The sequence below is a fragment of the Mytilus californianus genome, unplaced genomic scaffold (genome assembly GCF_021869535.1).
Source record: "Mytilus californianus isolate M0D057914Y unplaced genomic scaffold, xbMytCali1.0.p SCAF_2, whole genome shotgun sequence".
Classification (NCBI taxonomy): Eukaryota; Metazoa; Mollusca; class Bivalvia; order Mytilida; family Mytilidae; genus Mytilus; species Mytilus californianus.
Window position 1 is genome coordinate 116,897,725 of NW_026262668.1, and position 15,248 is coordinate 116,912,972.

At 31.2% G+C, this 15,248-nt stretch overlaps 1 protein-coding gene across 1 annotated transcript; it reads left to right on the forward strand.

Moving 5' to 3' along the window:
- Positions 1-1,322: 1,322 nt before the first annotated feature.
- On the forward strand, positions 1,323-15,189 carry LOC127730847 (L-proline trans-4-hydroxylase-like). Its single transcript, XM_052239450.1, has 10 exons — positions 1,323-1,418; positions 3,602-3,634; positions 4,858-4,936; positions 7,878-7,956; positions 8,309-8,416; positions 8,847-8,938; positions 9,533-9,623; positions 11,594-11,726; positions 12,577-12,728; positions 13,495-15,189. The coding sequence occupies exons 2-10, from the start codon at positions 3,619-3,621 to the stop codon at positions 13,606-13,608; spliced, it is 864 nt and encodes a 287-aa protein (XP_052095410.1). The 5' UTR covers positions 1,323-1,418; positions 3,602-3,618; the 3' UTR covers positions 13,609-15,189.
- The last annotated feature ends 59 nt before the right edge of the window (positions 15,190-15,248 follow it).

A 15,248-nucleotide genomic window follows, 5' to 3' on the forward strand; every position in this document is an offset into this window, starting at 1 on the left:
TATGCATTAACCATATATGTTGCCGCCCCTCCTTAACTATTCTACATATTATGTATGTTGTAGGAATGTTGTTATTATAATTGTTGCATAACAAAGTGAATTTGCACAAAAACCTTCCTAACTGCTTTAAATGATTTAAAATTGACTCGGGATTGGCAACTTTTACATGTTTTAACCAGCATGTTAATTGTTATCTTGATATATTTTTTTAATGTTTTTTAATTATTCATAAAAAATATGATTGAATGAGCAGAACAATTCAAACACAAAGTTTTATTGATATCTTCTCCCTCTTTTTGGTAGACTTAAAACCAAAATGAATTTCAGACTCCTAAATGGAAAATTACTTTCATTGGCGGACATGTAGTTACTGTAGCGTTTGCAAATGTAGAATTTTTTATTTGCCAATTGCATAGTATTACGTACTAGTTTGTCATCACGAAGACCAAGGCAAGACCGACCGGAGAGTCAAATGTACATGTACGTGATAGAATCAAGTGTTATCTTAGACAATGCTGATAAGTTTGTTTATTATTCATGTTAATATAATGAGTGCATTTTAAATTTATCTATCTTATACGAGGGTCTGGATCAGGGAGTGGACCTCCTTAATATTAGGTTACTTTTATTTATTCATTAAACGAATGTTTTTCTGTATAATTTCCTACTTTGACCAATTATGATCATGTAATTTTGTGTATAGAAAGTGTTCGTATTTTTTATTTGTTACATTTTTATTTCTGTAAATTCAATCAATATTTATATTTTATGCAGTTCTTTTCTTTGATAAATATATATATGTTGAATGTTTTAATCTACTTTATCATTGAAATCATGTGTAGTATTGACCAGTATTGTATTTTTTTGTCTTGTAGCAATTTTATTCTGCCCTAATAATTTGTTTACCTTAGTTATAAGTTTCTATTTTTACCGTGCCACACTTCAGCCCCGTTTGTATATTAGCAGCCCTTAATTTTATTTAGTTTTTTCTTCTAATTTGATTTTTGATTTTTTATTTTTGTCCCCAGCTGTTCTGTTCTTTTCTTTTTTGGCTCATTATAATGACTGTTCTCTAGTATTCTATTACCCCCCCCCCCCCCTTTCAGGACCTTCTGATATCAACGGTTAGTGACAGCTCTTAGAGCATACAAGAAACTAACACGTATTCAAAATGAAAATCAATATACATGTATGTCGCTTTTCATTTCAACACAATTCAATCTTTTATTAACTGTCTTTCAGCAAAAGTCACTGTCAAATGAATCATAGCCGTTTGAATAGCTGGTTATTGGTCTTTAGGTTAAAACGAAACTACAGACCTTCACCTACGTTATGATAATAAGTTTGACATTTTACCAGTAAACAAATCAATATTCATTGTAAGGTAACATTAATAGTGACACCGAGCGTAGTTGTCGGTAAGTTTCTTTTATTTGTATAAGAATGACATGAGGGTTAATGCTAGGAAAGGTTAAATAATCACGAAAGATTGTAAGAAATTAAGTAAGAAAGTGATTAAACTGGAATCCGCTTGTATTACGCTTCACTCAAACAAAGTGTAGTAGTCAGCCGAAAACCAGCTTACAAAGTGATGTGTGGTCTTAAATTCTAAAAATAGACCTAATTAACTTTTCCGATAGCTCTTTCCGGATCAATCGTATAAAAAAAATTCCGATACTCATGCTGCTTTGCAGATGCAGATTATGACTAGAAGCCTCTACTAAATTTGAACATCTTAACCTACGGTGATTCGACAATAAAGTGCATATATATATATATTGTGTACAATCATTCACATCATCCCACATCATCTTTTTTACATATATCCAATATATATAATGTATTGTATTGTTTGCATACATGCTTTGTAAATATACTATATTGTTATAAATTGTTCATGGGAGAACACTTTATAAGTTTGAATAACTTGTGTCTCATCCCTTTTGCATATTTAAGCAAATAAAATATTTTTAGCATAACATAATGGAAAATAATTAGTTCCTTTTGAATATAGATGAATCAGATACGTCTGCTTTCATCATTTTCGTACCTGTGCATTTACAGCGTTTTTTACCACATAATCGACTCTCTCCAGAAGCTATGGTAGGTTAATTAAGAAACTAAATCTCGTACCCACAGATTCATCACAATACATGAAAGCTATCATAGGGTGCATCCAATTAAAAAGATTTATAAATTTGTAAATTTTCACCTTCAAATTGTTGAAGAACCACTAACTGATATCAAACACACTACTTAGTCCTTGAGGACATTGTAGGCCGTAATAGCTCACAATTTGCAAAATTTCCTCAGAGAAGGTATTGACAAAAATCTTGGTCGTTTATATACGTATTTTATACGTTTGTAAGGTTTTTGGCATTTTTCGTATTTTTTGAAGTCGTGATCTGCACAGACTAAAATTAAATAGTCCCAAAATAATTTAAACAATGACTCAATCATAAAATGAGGACACTTATCTCTATGAATATAAACCCCCTCTACACGAATATTTCACATGCAGATGGTATTGATGCATGTTGAAAAAAAGATGCGGAACTAAAGGGGTATACAAATTCATAAGTCGAAGACAAACTGACACTGAATGCCATGTAAAGAAACAAAAAACGACGAAAAGACAAACAACATTCTACAATATACACAACAACATTGAAAATTAAAAACAGAGCATTACGAACCCCACAAAACACAACATAGAAAATTAAAAACAGGGCATTACGAACCCCACAAAACACAACATAGAAAATTAAAGACAGAGCATTACGAACCCCATAAAACACAACTTAGAAAATTAAAGACAGAGCATTACGAACCCCACAAAACACAACATAGAAAATTAAATACATAGCATAACAAACCCCACAAAACACAACATAGAAAATTAAAGACAGGGCATTAGGAACCCCACAAAACGCAACATAGAAAATTAAAGACAGGCATTAGGAACCCCACAAAACACAACATAGAAAATTAAAGACAGGGCATCACGAACCCCACAAAACAAAACATAGAAAATTAAAAACAGGGCATTAGGAACCCCACAAAACACAACATAGATAATTAAAGACAGGGCACTAGGAACCCCACAAAACACAACATAGAAAATTAAAGACCGGACATTACGAACCCCACAAAACAAAACATAGAAAATTAAAGAACGGACATTACGAAATCCCCAAAACACAACATAGAAAATTAAAGACAGGGCATCACGAACCCCACAAAACAAAACATAGAAAATTAAAGACCGGACATTACGAACCCCACAAAACACAACATAGAAAATTAAAGAAAGGGCATCACGAACCCACAAAACACAACATAGAAAATTAAAGACAGGACATCACGAACCCCACAAAACAAAACATAGAAAATTAAAGACCGGACATTACGAAATCCATAAAACACAACGTAGAAAATTAAAGAAAGGGCATCACGAACCCCACAAAACACAACATAGAAAATTGAAGAAAGGGCATCACGAACCCCTCAAAAAATAGGGTGATCTCAGGAATTTGTGATTCTCAGTAAAATTTATTTCATTATAAATATCTATATAAATGTGTAGCTTTGCATTTTACAGAACCTCAAGAGTCGACAATGAGTACTGGATCAGGTATGTTTGACAATATCAAAATGAAAAACATTTAACTTTCAGTTATTTATAGATGGTTGTTGATTATTAAACAAATTATTGCTATCTACCACGATTATTATGTAGAGCCTATGGGATGTAACTGATACTTAATTTAATGTTTATTGTCTGCACGTTTGTCATATACAAACACACTTACTATCATTAAATTAATGACCAATGTTTGCAAGTTCAAAATGCAAATATATTTGAATCAAAAAAGTTAGACTTTTTCAAGAGTGTCTACATAATGGGCAGAAGACCACTCTATGTTGATATATTGAAAAACAGAAGTGACAGAGCTGCAATATGTAAGATCCGTATAAGCGCTCATATACTGATGATTGAAAGAGGGAGACATCTAAATATTCCCAGAATTGAAAGATACTGCTCTATGTAATTCTGGTCAAATTGAAAATGAAAAACATTTTCTTTTACATTGTGAAAAATACTCAACTAAAAGGGCCATATTTTACCAAAAAGTTTCAAATATAATCGTTGATCCTACAAAATTTAAAAAAAATGAAAATAATGTAATCTTTTTATTAAATAATAATTCATACACAATCCTAAAATTGACTTCCTCTTTCATTTCAGACAGTCTGAACCTGCGTAAAGCAGATTAACTCTATAAAATTATCAATATGTCTAATTCATAATCATTGTTTATAATATTACATATTAATATAGTCATTATTTGCAATACTTATTATGTATGATCAACTATGTAATTAATATACCATGAGCCTTAACCATTTATTGTTGATGAGTTTGTGCTAATAAAATATTTGTATTTGTATTTGTATTAAAGTTTTTTTTATGTAATTTTGTAGCAGACCATTATCGATCAAAACTCATTACAATTGATCAGCAAAAGAAGAAACAAAATTTATTATTGCAAATAGTTGCAGGAAGCTTAATTCGTACTCTATTTGACCTTTTAACGTTCTTGAATCGAACTTCACTGATGAGACTTTTGTATCTACGAAACGCGCGTCTGGCGTGCAAAATTATATGCCTGTCATCTTTGATGAGTGTATTTAATATCTTTTGAAAACCCAATCATTTGAAACATTCTCAAGTCTGAACTATTGTTTAAGTATTCATTTGAAATTGGTTTGATTTAGCAAATATACATTAAAAAAAACTGCGTACAGATGCGTAGATTTTCAACTGATTAAACTTGTATGTTTTTTTTTTACTAGATTACAAATTCAGTGAGCCTTTTAAACTTACGAGTCAAATGTATGATGACTATCACGACAATGGCTTTCTGATTATACGGTAGGTAACAGATGCTTCTCTATATAATAATAATGAGATGTGGTATGATTGCCAATGAGATAACTATCCGTCATAGTTCAAAGGACTAGGATGTAAACAACTAGAGATTACTGTCCGACCTTCAACAATGAACAAAACCCATACCGTATGGTAAGCTTCAAAAAGACCCGGCATAACAAAATTGGAAACAATTAAAAAAGCAATGGACTGATTTATGCCATAATCAATGAAAAAAAAATATGACAGAATCACCCCCATGATTTCGGAATTTGGCGTAACAGCACAACATAAAAAAACTGTAAAATTAGTTGGAAAGGGCTCGACTCATCGTATCAACACATGTCACAACACAAACACAAAGTTACACAGTTATTGAAAGCTATTTCAAAGCAAATTTCAACTTATAAATACACCATGTTTTCCTATAATAAGAAAACAATCAGTATACATCCAACGGATTTAGTGTAAAAACGTCATAAAAGGTCTTAGGAAAACACGACCTTGTGCATTGCCAAACTATATCTCAACATTTGGTTTGATAAACAGCCAATCCGAATATGAAAGCATGGTAGACTTTTATAGCTGACTATGCGGTATGGGTTTTGTTCATTGTTGAAGGCCATATGGTGATCTATAATTTCTAAAATAAACGTTATTTGGAATCTGTTGGATAGTTGTCTCATTACCAATAATACCACATCTCCGTATTTTATAAAGTCTTCAATACTGGTATACAAAAGTTAAACAAATATTACTTATGTTAGTTTTCAGGAAAATAAGTCCTTTTTTGGTACTAAAACTATGCTTAAAGGTCAACTTTGAAACAGCCCGGTCTAATCATGTTGATTGTAAATTCGCAAAAAAATTTTTGATTGCAAACGTAAGCCTTGAAATAACGTATCAACTGAGAAATAGTTCACAGTTGTAAAATTGAAACATCTTTTGTCAAAAAGTCGTGGTGTCAACATTGTCGTCAAACTTTGAAAGTGAATTTTAGTTCTACATCCGTTTATTTTTTCTTGATAAGCCTCCTTACGAAGTAATTTAAGTCTCAGACGAATGAGGAAACATGCCAGGAGACGAGGAGAGTAGAATGTTCTTATAGGAATGCCGACTGTCTGTAGATAAAAATTCAAACAACAAAACAATTTTCGCTTTCTTATTTTCAATGTCAGCGTTGTTAAAAGCGGTAAAAGTCTTTGTTTATCCTTTGTTCTCGAAAACCTTGTTCTTATTTGAAACTTACACGTCTTCGGCCATGTTTAAGGGTTAGACAATCTGCATGTACCGATGTTGTTTTTTTTTTATTTTGATGTCTTACAGTTAGACAAGAGACTTTCAACAATCCGCTCTCTAAGATCATGTATCATCAATATGTAACAAGAGTAACACGACGGGTGTCACTAATTAAACAGGAACTGCTGACCCTTCCGGAGCACCTAGTTCAACCACAGTTTGTTTTGTTTTTTTGTTTTTTTGAGTGGGGGGGGGGGGGGGGGGGTGATAACTTTAAACACCAATTACTTTGAACAATTAAACCTTGTAAACAGCACTCTAGTTACAGTTGCTTGAATCTTAAATTGAATAAATATGTTATAAGACATAAGAAATAAGAATAAACCAAGGCCCATAAGTCCTAAACAACCCTACAAAAACAGAAATAAATAACTTGGCCAACAAAAAAATATTTAAAAGCACTACGCAGAATTTAAAGGCTTAGAAACACGAACGACGCAACCCAGACTGGTTGTAAATGTTAATGCCGAAAAAAAACTAAGTCTATCTATCAGTAAAATACGAAAAAATGAAGAAAATAAATATTTTCTTTCTTTGTCAAACCTTCAATGAACTTTATCAAACTTCGACTTCAAAATTTACGGTTTTTAATGCTCTTCAACTCTCTATTTGATTTAGTTTCCAACTGTTTTGATTCGAGCGTCATTGATGAGTCTTATGTAGATAAAACGCTCGTCTGGAGTACAAATTATAAGCCAGGTATATTTGCTGAGTTTTTTTAAATATGCAAGTGGTATTCGTTTTTGTCGAGCCTGCGACTTTTGTCGCAAAAGCGAGACATAGCGATCCTACATTCCGTCGTCGGCGGCGTAAGCGGCGTCCACAAATATTCACTCTGTGGTTAAAGATTTTGAAATTTTAATAACTTTCTTAAACTATCCTGGATTTCTACCAAACTTGGACAGAAGCTTGTTTATGATCATAAGATAGTATCCAGAAGTAAATTTTGTAAAAAAAAATCCTGTTAATCCGTATTTTACTTATAAATGGACTTAGTTTTCTGCCAGTTAACATTACATTCACTCTATGGTTAAAGTTTTAAAAAATTTAATTACTTTCTTAAACTATCCTGAATGTGTACCAAACTTGGACAGAAGCTTGTTTATGATCAAAAGCTAGTATCTAGAAGGAAATTTTGTAAAAAATTATTTTCTGTTTTTCCGTATATTAATTATAAATGGACTTAGTCTCTTCAAGTTAACATTACATACAGTCTGCAGTTAAAGTTTTTAAAACATTTATTAGATTCATAAACTATCCTTGATTTTTACCAAACTTGGCCAGAAGCTTCTTACAATCAATATATAGTATCTAGAGGAAAATGTAAAAATTATCTTCTTTATCATTTGTGCATTCAATAAATTTATGTTTCAACTCTTTTATAAATCTATAAATTTGATTGCATACTGTATTCATTTTTTACAAGTATAACTTTTTGCATACATTTCAAACGTTTTATTTCATTAACTGTAAATCTATTATATGCATTCCCCTATCACACTGAAAACATAGACAACAGCAAAAGTAGGCGAGACAGGGGTTCCGCGGAACCCTTTCAAAACTTTTTATAAATATAATGTCTTATTTAATGAAGAATTTGACAAAAATGTAACTTTACTGAAAGAATACTTTTCCTTTTTTACAGTCATATGTTTGATAAGGACGAAATAGATAAAATTGAGAAATGTGTCACCTCAGAGAAGTTTATGGAGAACCGTTACTCGGTAAGCGAACCACAAGAAATTAATTTTTAGAGGAATTAACAATTATACAGGCATATAGTTAAAACAATTAGGCGTACATAATATTGTTTTTTAAATGTAAACTGTTCTGTAACGACTAGTTTCTGTTATTAAGGTCAAGGTAGAGAAAATTATCTATACCACAGATTTTGATAAAATTTTGAATGCAACTTTGGCTCGTTAACTGAAAATTGAAAAAAATAATGCTTTCATCTCTTATTTTTCTGAAATATTGCAGAATGAAAAATGCAATTCAAGTTTCGATTATGAGTAAAATGAATTAAAAAAAGATTGACATTATTAGGAAAGATTTATAGCATCATGTTTATTTCAGTTAGAAGACAAGGACAATAAGATCGTTCGAGTTCAGTGGAAACATCCGGGTAGTGACATCACGGGCATTGCATCAAGATCAGAGAAAATTGTTAACACTTGTGAGAAGGTGTTTATAAATTGTTAACATAATAAACCACTACGGTCTTTATTTGAGATCATAATATATCCTCAACATTTTCATGTTTTCATAAAAAAATATATTTTAGAATGGGACATCTATCTTGAACACCGATTTAATGGGCACATATGAATACTATTTAAACATTTAATGGGCACATATGAATACTATTTAAACATTTAATGGGCACATATGAATACTATTTAAACATTTAATTGTCTGTCAAGTTTGAAGGCCCGTTTTAGTTTAACATTTTTCTTAACCTACAAGGTTATTAGCTAATCTAATGAACTTTTAACAGGAAAGGTTTTCGTTTAGAGTAAATTCTGTTTTATCTATTTTTGGATAAGTAAATACATAATTGAGTTTAATTTTAATCTAAGGTCTGTATGTTATTATATTAATTTTATAATTGCAGTTATTAGACGGCGAAGTTTATCATTATCATTCCAAATTAATTCTGAAGGACCCTGAGGTCTCTGGTGCAATATATTGGCATCAAGATTATGGGTAAACATATTCTTATGTTAGCATATCTTTTTATTTGAGAATTGTTGATATCTGACGTATGTAATGTTTATACGTTATGTGTACATTGGATATCTAATTCACGAGCTATTACCCTATTTACTGTAGAAAAGAGACAACTTGCATTCCCTTAAGTAAATGTTATATCCTAGTGAATGCTGATTAATAGGGTTATGCAACAGTAGTTCAACGATGTTCCAATCTCATACATCGACTAAGAAGACAACTTAATATAACAAACACATACTGATGGACTCGCTTTAACTTCAAAAAGGAGGGAGATCTGGTGCTCCGACGGGGAAAGGGTCTCCTGCTTAGCATGCATTATATACCCGCCATAAATGTTTTTTTTTTTATTTTTCTCTACAAGGAAAATCAACTCGAGCTTTTATTTTTATTCTGTAACTACTTTTTTGCTTAAAGAGAAAATTGTAATTTGACTCTTTATTGTTTACATCCGTCTTTTGGTCTCTCGTCGATAGTTGTTTCTTTCACAATCATACCACATCACCTTATATTTAAACTTGTAGCTGTTACAATGTAAAAATACTATGTTTAATATGAATTGACCTGCAGATATTGGTATCATTATGGAAACCTTTTCCCTGATATGATGACTGTTTGGGTTGCAGTTGATCCAAGTAAGAAAGAAAACGGATGTCTAGAGGTAACTTTCATAAAAAGAACTGAAGGAAAATATTTTTTTTGTTGTTAAATTGAAATATTGTTTATAACATTCACCGTTTTCATGAAATGTGTTGTAATATTCATGTAAAATCACATGTATAAAGAGATTTTTAGTGTTCAACAGTTCTCAATAAATTGAATAGTTGCATGGTTACACTTTTATACATTCATTGGTTGGTATTTTTTTAAAAATTTGAACCCCCAACAAAAAATGAATTCTCATGATGGTTTTCTTAGGATTTCTAATGAGCCATTTAAAACAAAACAAAAATAAAAATTTGCATTCAATTATTTTGATTTAGTTTTTTAAGGGCAAACAAAAACTGCTGTCACACAGTCAAAGTAAAGTTTCGAGAGTAGGGGGATATTTGTTCTTGCGGACAATTAACTTATGAGTTAGCACGATTTAAATCTCAGACTCAGTGTGTTGGTCTCGTAATGAGAAGCTGTCACTTCACTTTTGGTCATAAGTTGCAATTATGGAAATTTCAGCCGTTAGTTATTTGAAAAGTAGTCAGTGTTGGTTACAAAGCGTTGTACATTTTACAGTGCTATAGTTTGAAGTTCTAGAATTATTCTAGCTGTTTACAAAATAATTTAAAATGTTTTTAATACATTAATATAGTTGTATATTTTCTGCAAGATTTTATTTTAAATTGCTGTACTGACTAAAACACCAAATTGGTACTGTAAAATTTAAGTAGTTGTATATTGTACTGCCCGTTACATAATTTGATATTTCTGCTTTATACATATCTTGTACTTTGAAATTATTGTGCTATAATAGTACAATAATTTGAAAATTCTTATAAACCAATACTGAATATCTGTTAAAAATACTTCAAATATATATATATATATAACTATAGTACTATAGTATACTCACAATAGAAAACCTGAAAATGAATTAATTTTACACATATTTGTTGTTTTGAATGATATGGAACTTTCTTTGAAACAATGTCTTTTACTGAACAAATTAAACATTTTGCTTGTTTTTGTCTCGCCTTGCGAGACATAGGTATTACTATCCGGCGGCGTCGTAAACTATTTGTATAAAGCTTTATATTTCAGAAGGTAGACGACCTGGATGCTTCATATCTTGTATGCAGATACCTTATGTTACGAAGTTTCTGTCAATCATATGTCCATTGTCCTTGACCTCATTTTCATGGTTCAGCGACTGCTTGAAAAAAAAATTGAGTTTTTTTGTCATGTGAATATCTCACTTAAAATGAGTAATAGGAAAACTATATTGTATATGGGTTCCTTACAACGTCTACATGTCCGTCAGAAAGAGTTCACCTGACCTCAACCTCATTTCATGGATCAGTGATCAAGGTTGAAGTTACGTGATTAGGTCCGTTTCTCAAATACTATAAGCAGTAGGTCAACTGTATTTGGTGTGTGGAATGATTGTAATGGGTACATGCCAGTCTGGCAGGTTTCATCTGACCTTGACCTCATTTTCATGGTTCATTGGTCAATGTTAAGTTTTTGTATTTTGGTCTGTTTTTCAAGTACTATAAGCAGTAGGTCAACTACATATGGTGTATGGAATAATTGGAAGGATATACGTCTGTCTGGCAGGTATCATCTGAACTTGACCTCATTTTCATGGTTCATTGGTCAATGTAAAGTTTTTGTGTTTTGGTCTGTTTTTCAATTAGCATACGCAATAGGTCAACTATATTTGGTGTATAAAAAAATTGTAAGGTGTATATGTCTGTCTGACATGATTTATCTGACCTTGATCTCATTGTCATAGACCTTTAAAAATGTTAAGTTTCTGTAATGCTTTTAGTAAAACCCTTATCTTTAAGACTTTCAACATAAAATCAATGGTCAGTAAAGCAGGCGAGACATTTCAGCGTGTGCACTCTTGTATTATATAGTGATGCTTTTGATAATGTATATATAAAAAGAAGATGTGGTATGACTATTTTGTAGGTTTTAGCAAGATCTAATAAATGTGGACGTTTAGACCATCATGTTTATGATGGACAAAATCAGATTGCTGAAGAATCTCGACTGCAATCTATCAAAGAAAAGTGTCCTCACATTTACGCTGAGATGGAAAGAGGTATAAAGTTAAGAAAAATATGCATTTCTGAGATTTGTGAACTCATTTCTTGCAAGTTCAATGTACATAGTATAAGGTTTGAGTGCAAGAGTATTCACTTAACTCTGGTCATATTCATTTTTGAGGTACATTATGTCTTTTTTTCAGCAGAGTATGTATTTTCTTTTTATCGTTTTCTTTGTATACCACTTGGTGGTTTTAATTGTTATGAATAATCAAATACAAACTAGCTAATTATAATAAAGCACTTTTAAGTTATATATCAATCATTGAAATAATTCTGATATCAACTGTCAACTTAACTAATCTACCAGTCCTGCTTTTGTATTTAATTTGTAGTTTAAATATATATGGTCTAGTTTATACATAGGATGTATGCACTATCATGAATAATCTACTAGATTTTTCTTTTTCATCCTGATGTCGCATAATTATACCTTTATGTTGTTACCACAATAGTTAACTGCTTTTTTGTAACTTGACAGTTTTAGAGGATTTATCACTGTTTCTACGCAATAAATGAATCTTTTGATTTCTATATGAATCTTTTGATTTCTTTAAACAGTATAAAGGGTAAAAGTATTTAAAAAAATAAGATTAAAAAGGGGAAAGTTCATAAAAACTGATACAAAAGATACATTTGTTACACGTAGAAGGTTGTTCATACACTTTAACCATGAACTACATATATTAGTATGCATCTTTCATCTACTTTTAAGATTTGAATTAAGCCATACCTTTAATAGTATTTGGATTTCATTGAAAATTGAGTGTTGCATTTTGATACCTTAATTTTTGTAATTATGTACAGAAGGGACTGCATTTTCATGTTCCAATATCTATTTGACAGGCGATGTACTGTTTCTCCACTCGAATACATTGCATTATAGCAGTCCTAACAGAAGTAAGATGAGGAGGCTTGGATTCTTAATGTGTTACAACAAGGCAACTAATGACCCCGTCATAAAGCATCACCATGCTCAGTATACTCCATTACAAAAAGTCAGTATAGATAGCAATTTAATTCTGCAGTAAGATCTTTCAATGTTATCATTATCGGTACTAGCATTGATTATGTCTATATAGGAGAGAATAGATGCCAAGGGGGCAATTAAAAATCATAAGTGCAATAAAAGCGGACAACACCATGGCCAAACAAGACACATCATAACGGTATCAATTGCGCAGAAAACATAATATCAGAAGTGTATCAACAACTTTGCCTTCAGAATGTTTTACTGATATTTCATTGCGCAAAAACCTATTCCCGTATTTCTTTTAAGGAACAGTATTTTGTGTCTTTTATCATTTTTTTGTTGTGCTTATTACTGATCTAATGAGTCAAACCCTTTTTTTACTGTTTGTGCACATTTATATAACAGTAAATATTTGTGCTATTTGACTCTGTTTCCAAATGTCATCCACCAAACTTTTTCAATAAGGGGACAGTTCTGTGTCTAAAAGATGACGTTGTCACTTTTCTTTTAAATTGTTATATCTTTGTTGTTCCTTCATTGTTACGTTCTCCCAAATAATCAATTTTAGGAATAGATAACAGGCAACAGTATTTTACTGATGTTAAGATCTAATAAGTTCCTACTTACAAGATACAAATCAAGATAAAAATAAAAAAGAAGGGAATCTCATGAACTGTAAAAGAAGCGAGACCAGGAAAATGTCCATTGTAAAATATTTTCATAGACACATTTCTTTATTTTTAGCAGAAATGGTATATTCTAGATGATATATAATAATTAGCACATTTCAGGTTCCAGATTCAGCAATCAAAGAATGTTCAAACTTTACTGATTTTTCTGGAAAAGAATTCGAACATCCCTCCACAAACACAACGATGATCGGTAGAAAAGACTTATCACACTGATGTTTACATTCAGAACATAGTAATTGAATCTCACAGATGGTTATCTATAGTTTTCGGGACATCTGGAATATATTTATATTAAATACTGATTAGCTTAATACATGTATTTCTTAAGGAAAGTAAAGTTTCTAAAGATCCAAAGTTATTCACTTATCAAGTTTTAGATCACATAGTGGTATGTCTTTTTTTTAACAGTGTGACTTGAATTATATTTTTACAATTTTTCACAATCATATATTAATTTTTCCTGATGTATTGTACGTATTTGTCTTTGAAAGCTTGATACTGAAGATTTTCTACTTATCCCTTTAATTTAGTTACAAACATTTTATGGATGTAGTAAATTATATAGTCAGAAAACCAAAATCAGTAGAAACATCAAAAGGCATGACACATCGTGGAGTTATAAAATCCTAAAGCGCATTAACTACAACTAAAGATGGAGACCAGGCGTGTCTAAAATTTACCAAACGACTATCATACAATCTAAGGGTTATGTCTTAAACCAAGTGTCAACGCCAGGAACTTGACAAAATCGGTAAAATGTCAGATGGGCGTTTAAAGGAAATTTACAATTATTACGAATATCGAAAATGTACATCTGATGCATTAAAATTGGTACCGTTAATGTTATTATTACCATATAAGGGAAAGAGAAACCCTTGAAACAAAAGTATCTAAAATTTATTTAATTTTAAAATTATCAATAATCATAGTCTCTGTTTAATCAAAGTTCTTTTCAACAGGATCTTTACAAATAGTACAGATGTGTTTTTCTTATATTTTTGAAATGTCTAAAGTTAGAAATGTACTAAAAAAAATATTAATTATATAACATGCATTTAACGTGTATACAGCCTATTGATATTATAGTTGCAATTCAAATATTTCATGTAATATAATCTGTTTTAATATTTCGAAATCATTTTAATTTAAGATATTATCACCCTCATATGCACGTATAGCTCTGATTCATGGTCAGGGTTTGAATATACTTTTGATACTTTGTGAGTTATCATCTTTTAAACGTTAGTATTAGGTTTTGGACCTTCAAATATTTAGGCCTCGACATCACTGAAGTGCACATCTAGTGCAATAAAATTTGTACCGTTAATGTAATCACACCCTTTAACGGTCCTCAAATTCGTGATAGCGACCGTAGAATCTGCAATCGTTTTTCCTTCTTGCTATAACAGTTCTCAGTTCTTGCAAGTAAACTAGACACGGTCTGTCCGAATATCAATCCACAATCACACAACTTTATTATAGTAGCATAATCAGCTCCAATGCGGGAGGTTGTAAAATCGAGTCAAAGCCTGAAACCAGAAACTTGAAAAAGTGGTATTTGCTGCTTCACACGCAGCATTTAGGAGTAATATTAATAGAAAGACTACTCAACTTTTAGTCAGAATACTGTGCCCGGGTAGTATGTAAAATTATTCGGTGGACGTTTAGTGTTCACCAACCAGTTAATTAGTTTATTAGCATTTTGGATTGTTTCTTCTTCACAGAGGATTAAATGGTTTACTATAAACAGCTTATCAATTTCTAGTTTCACAAAGAATAAAAAATATAGAAAAATAGCTATTATCTATTTTATACCATGCCTTATTGATTGAATGAATATCAACAACTATGTA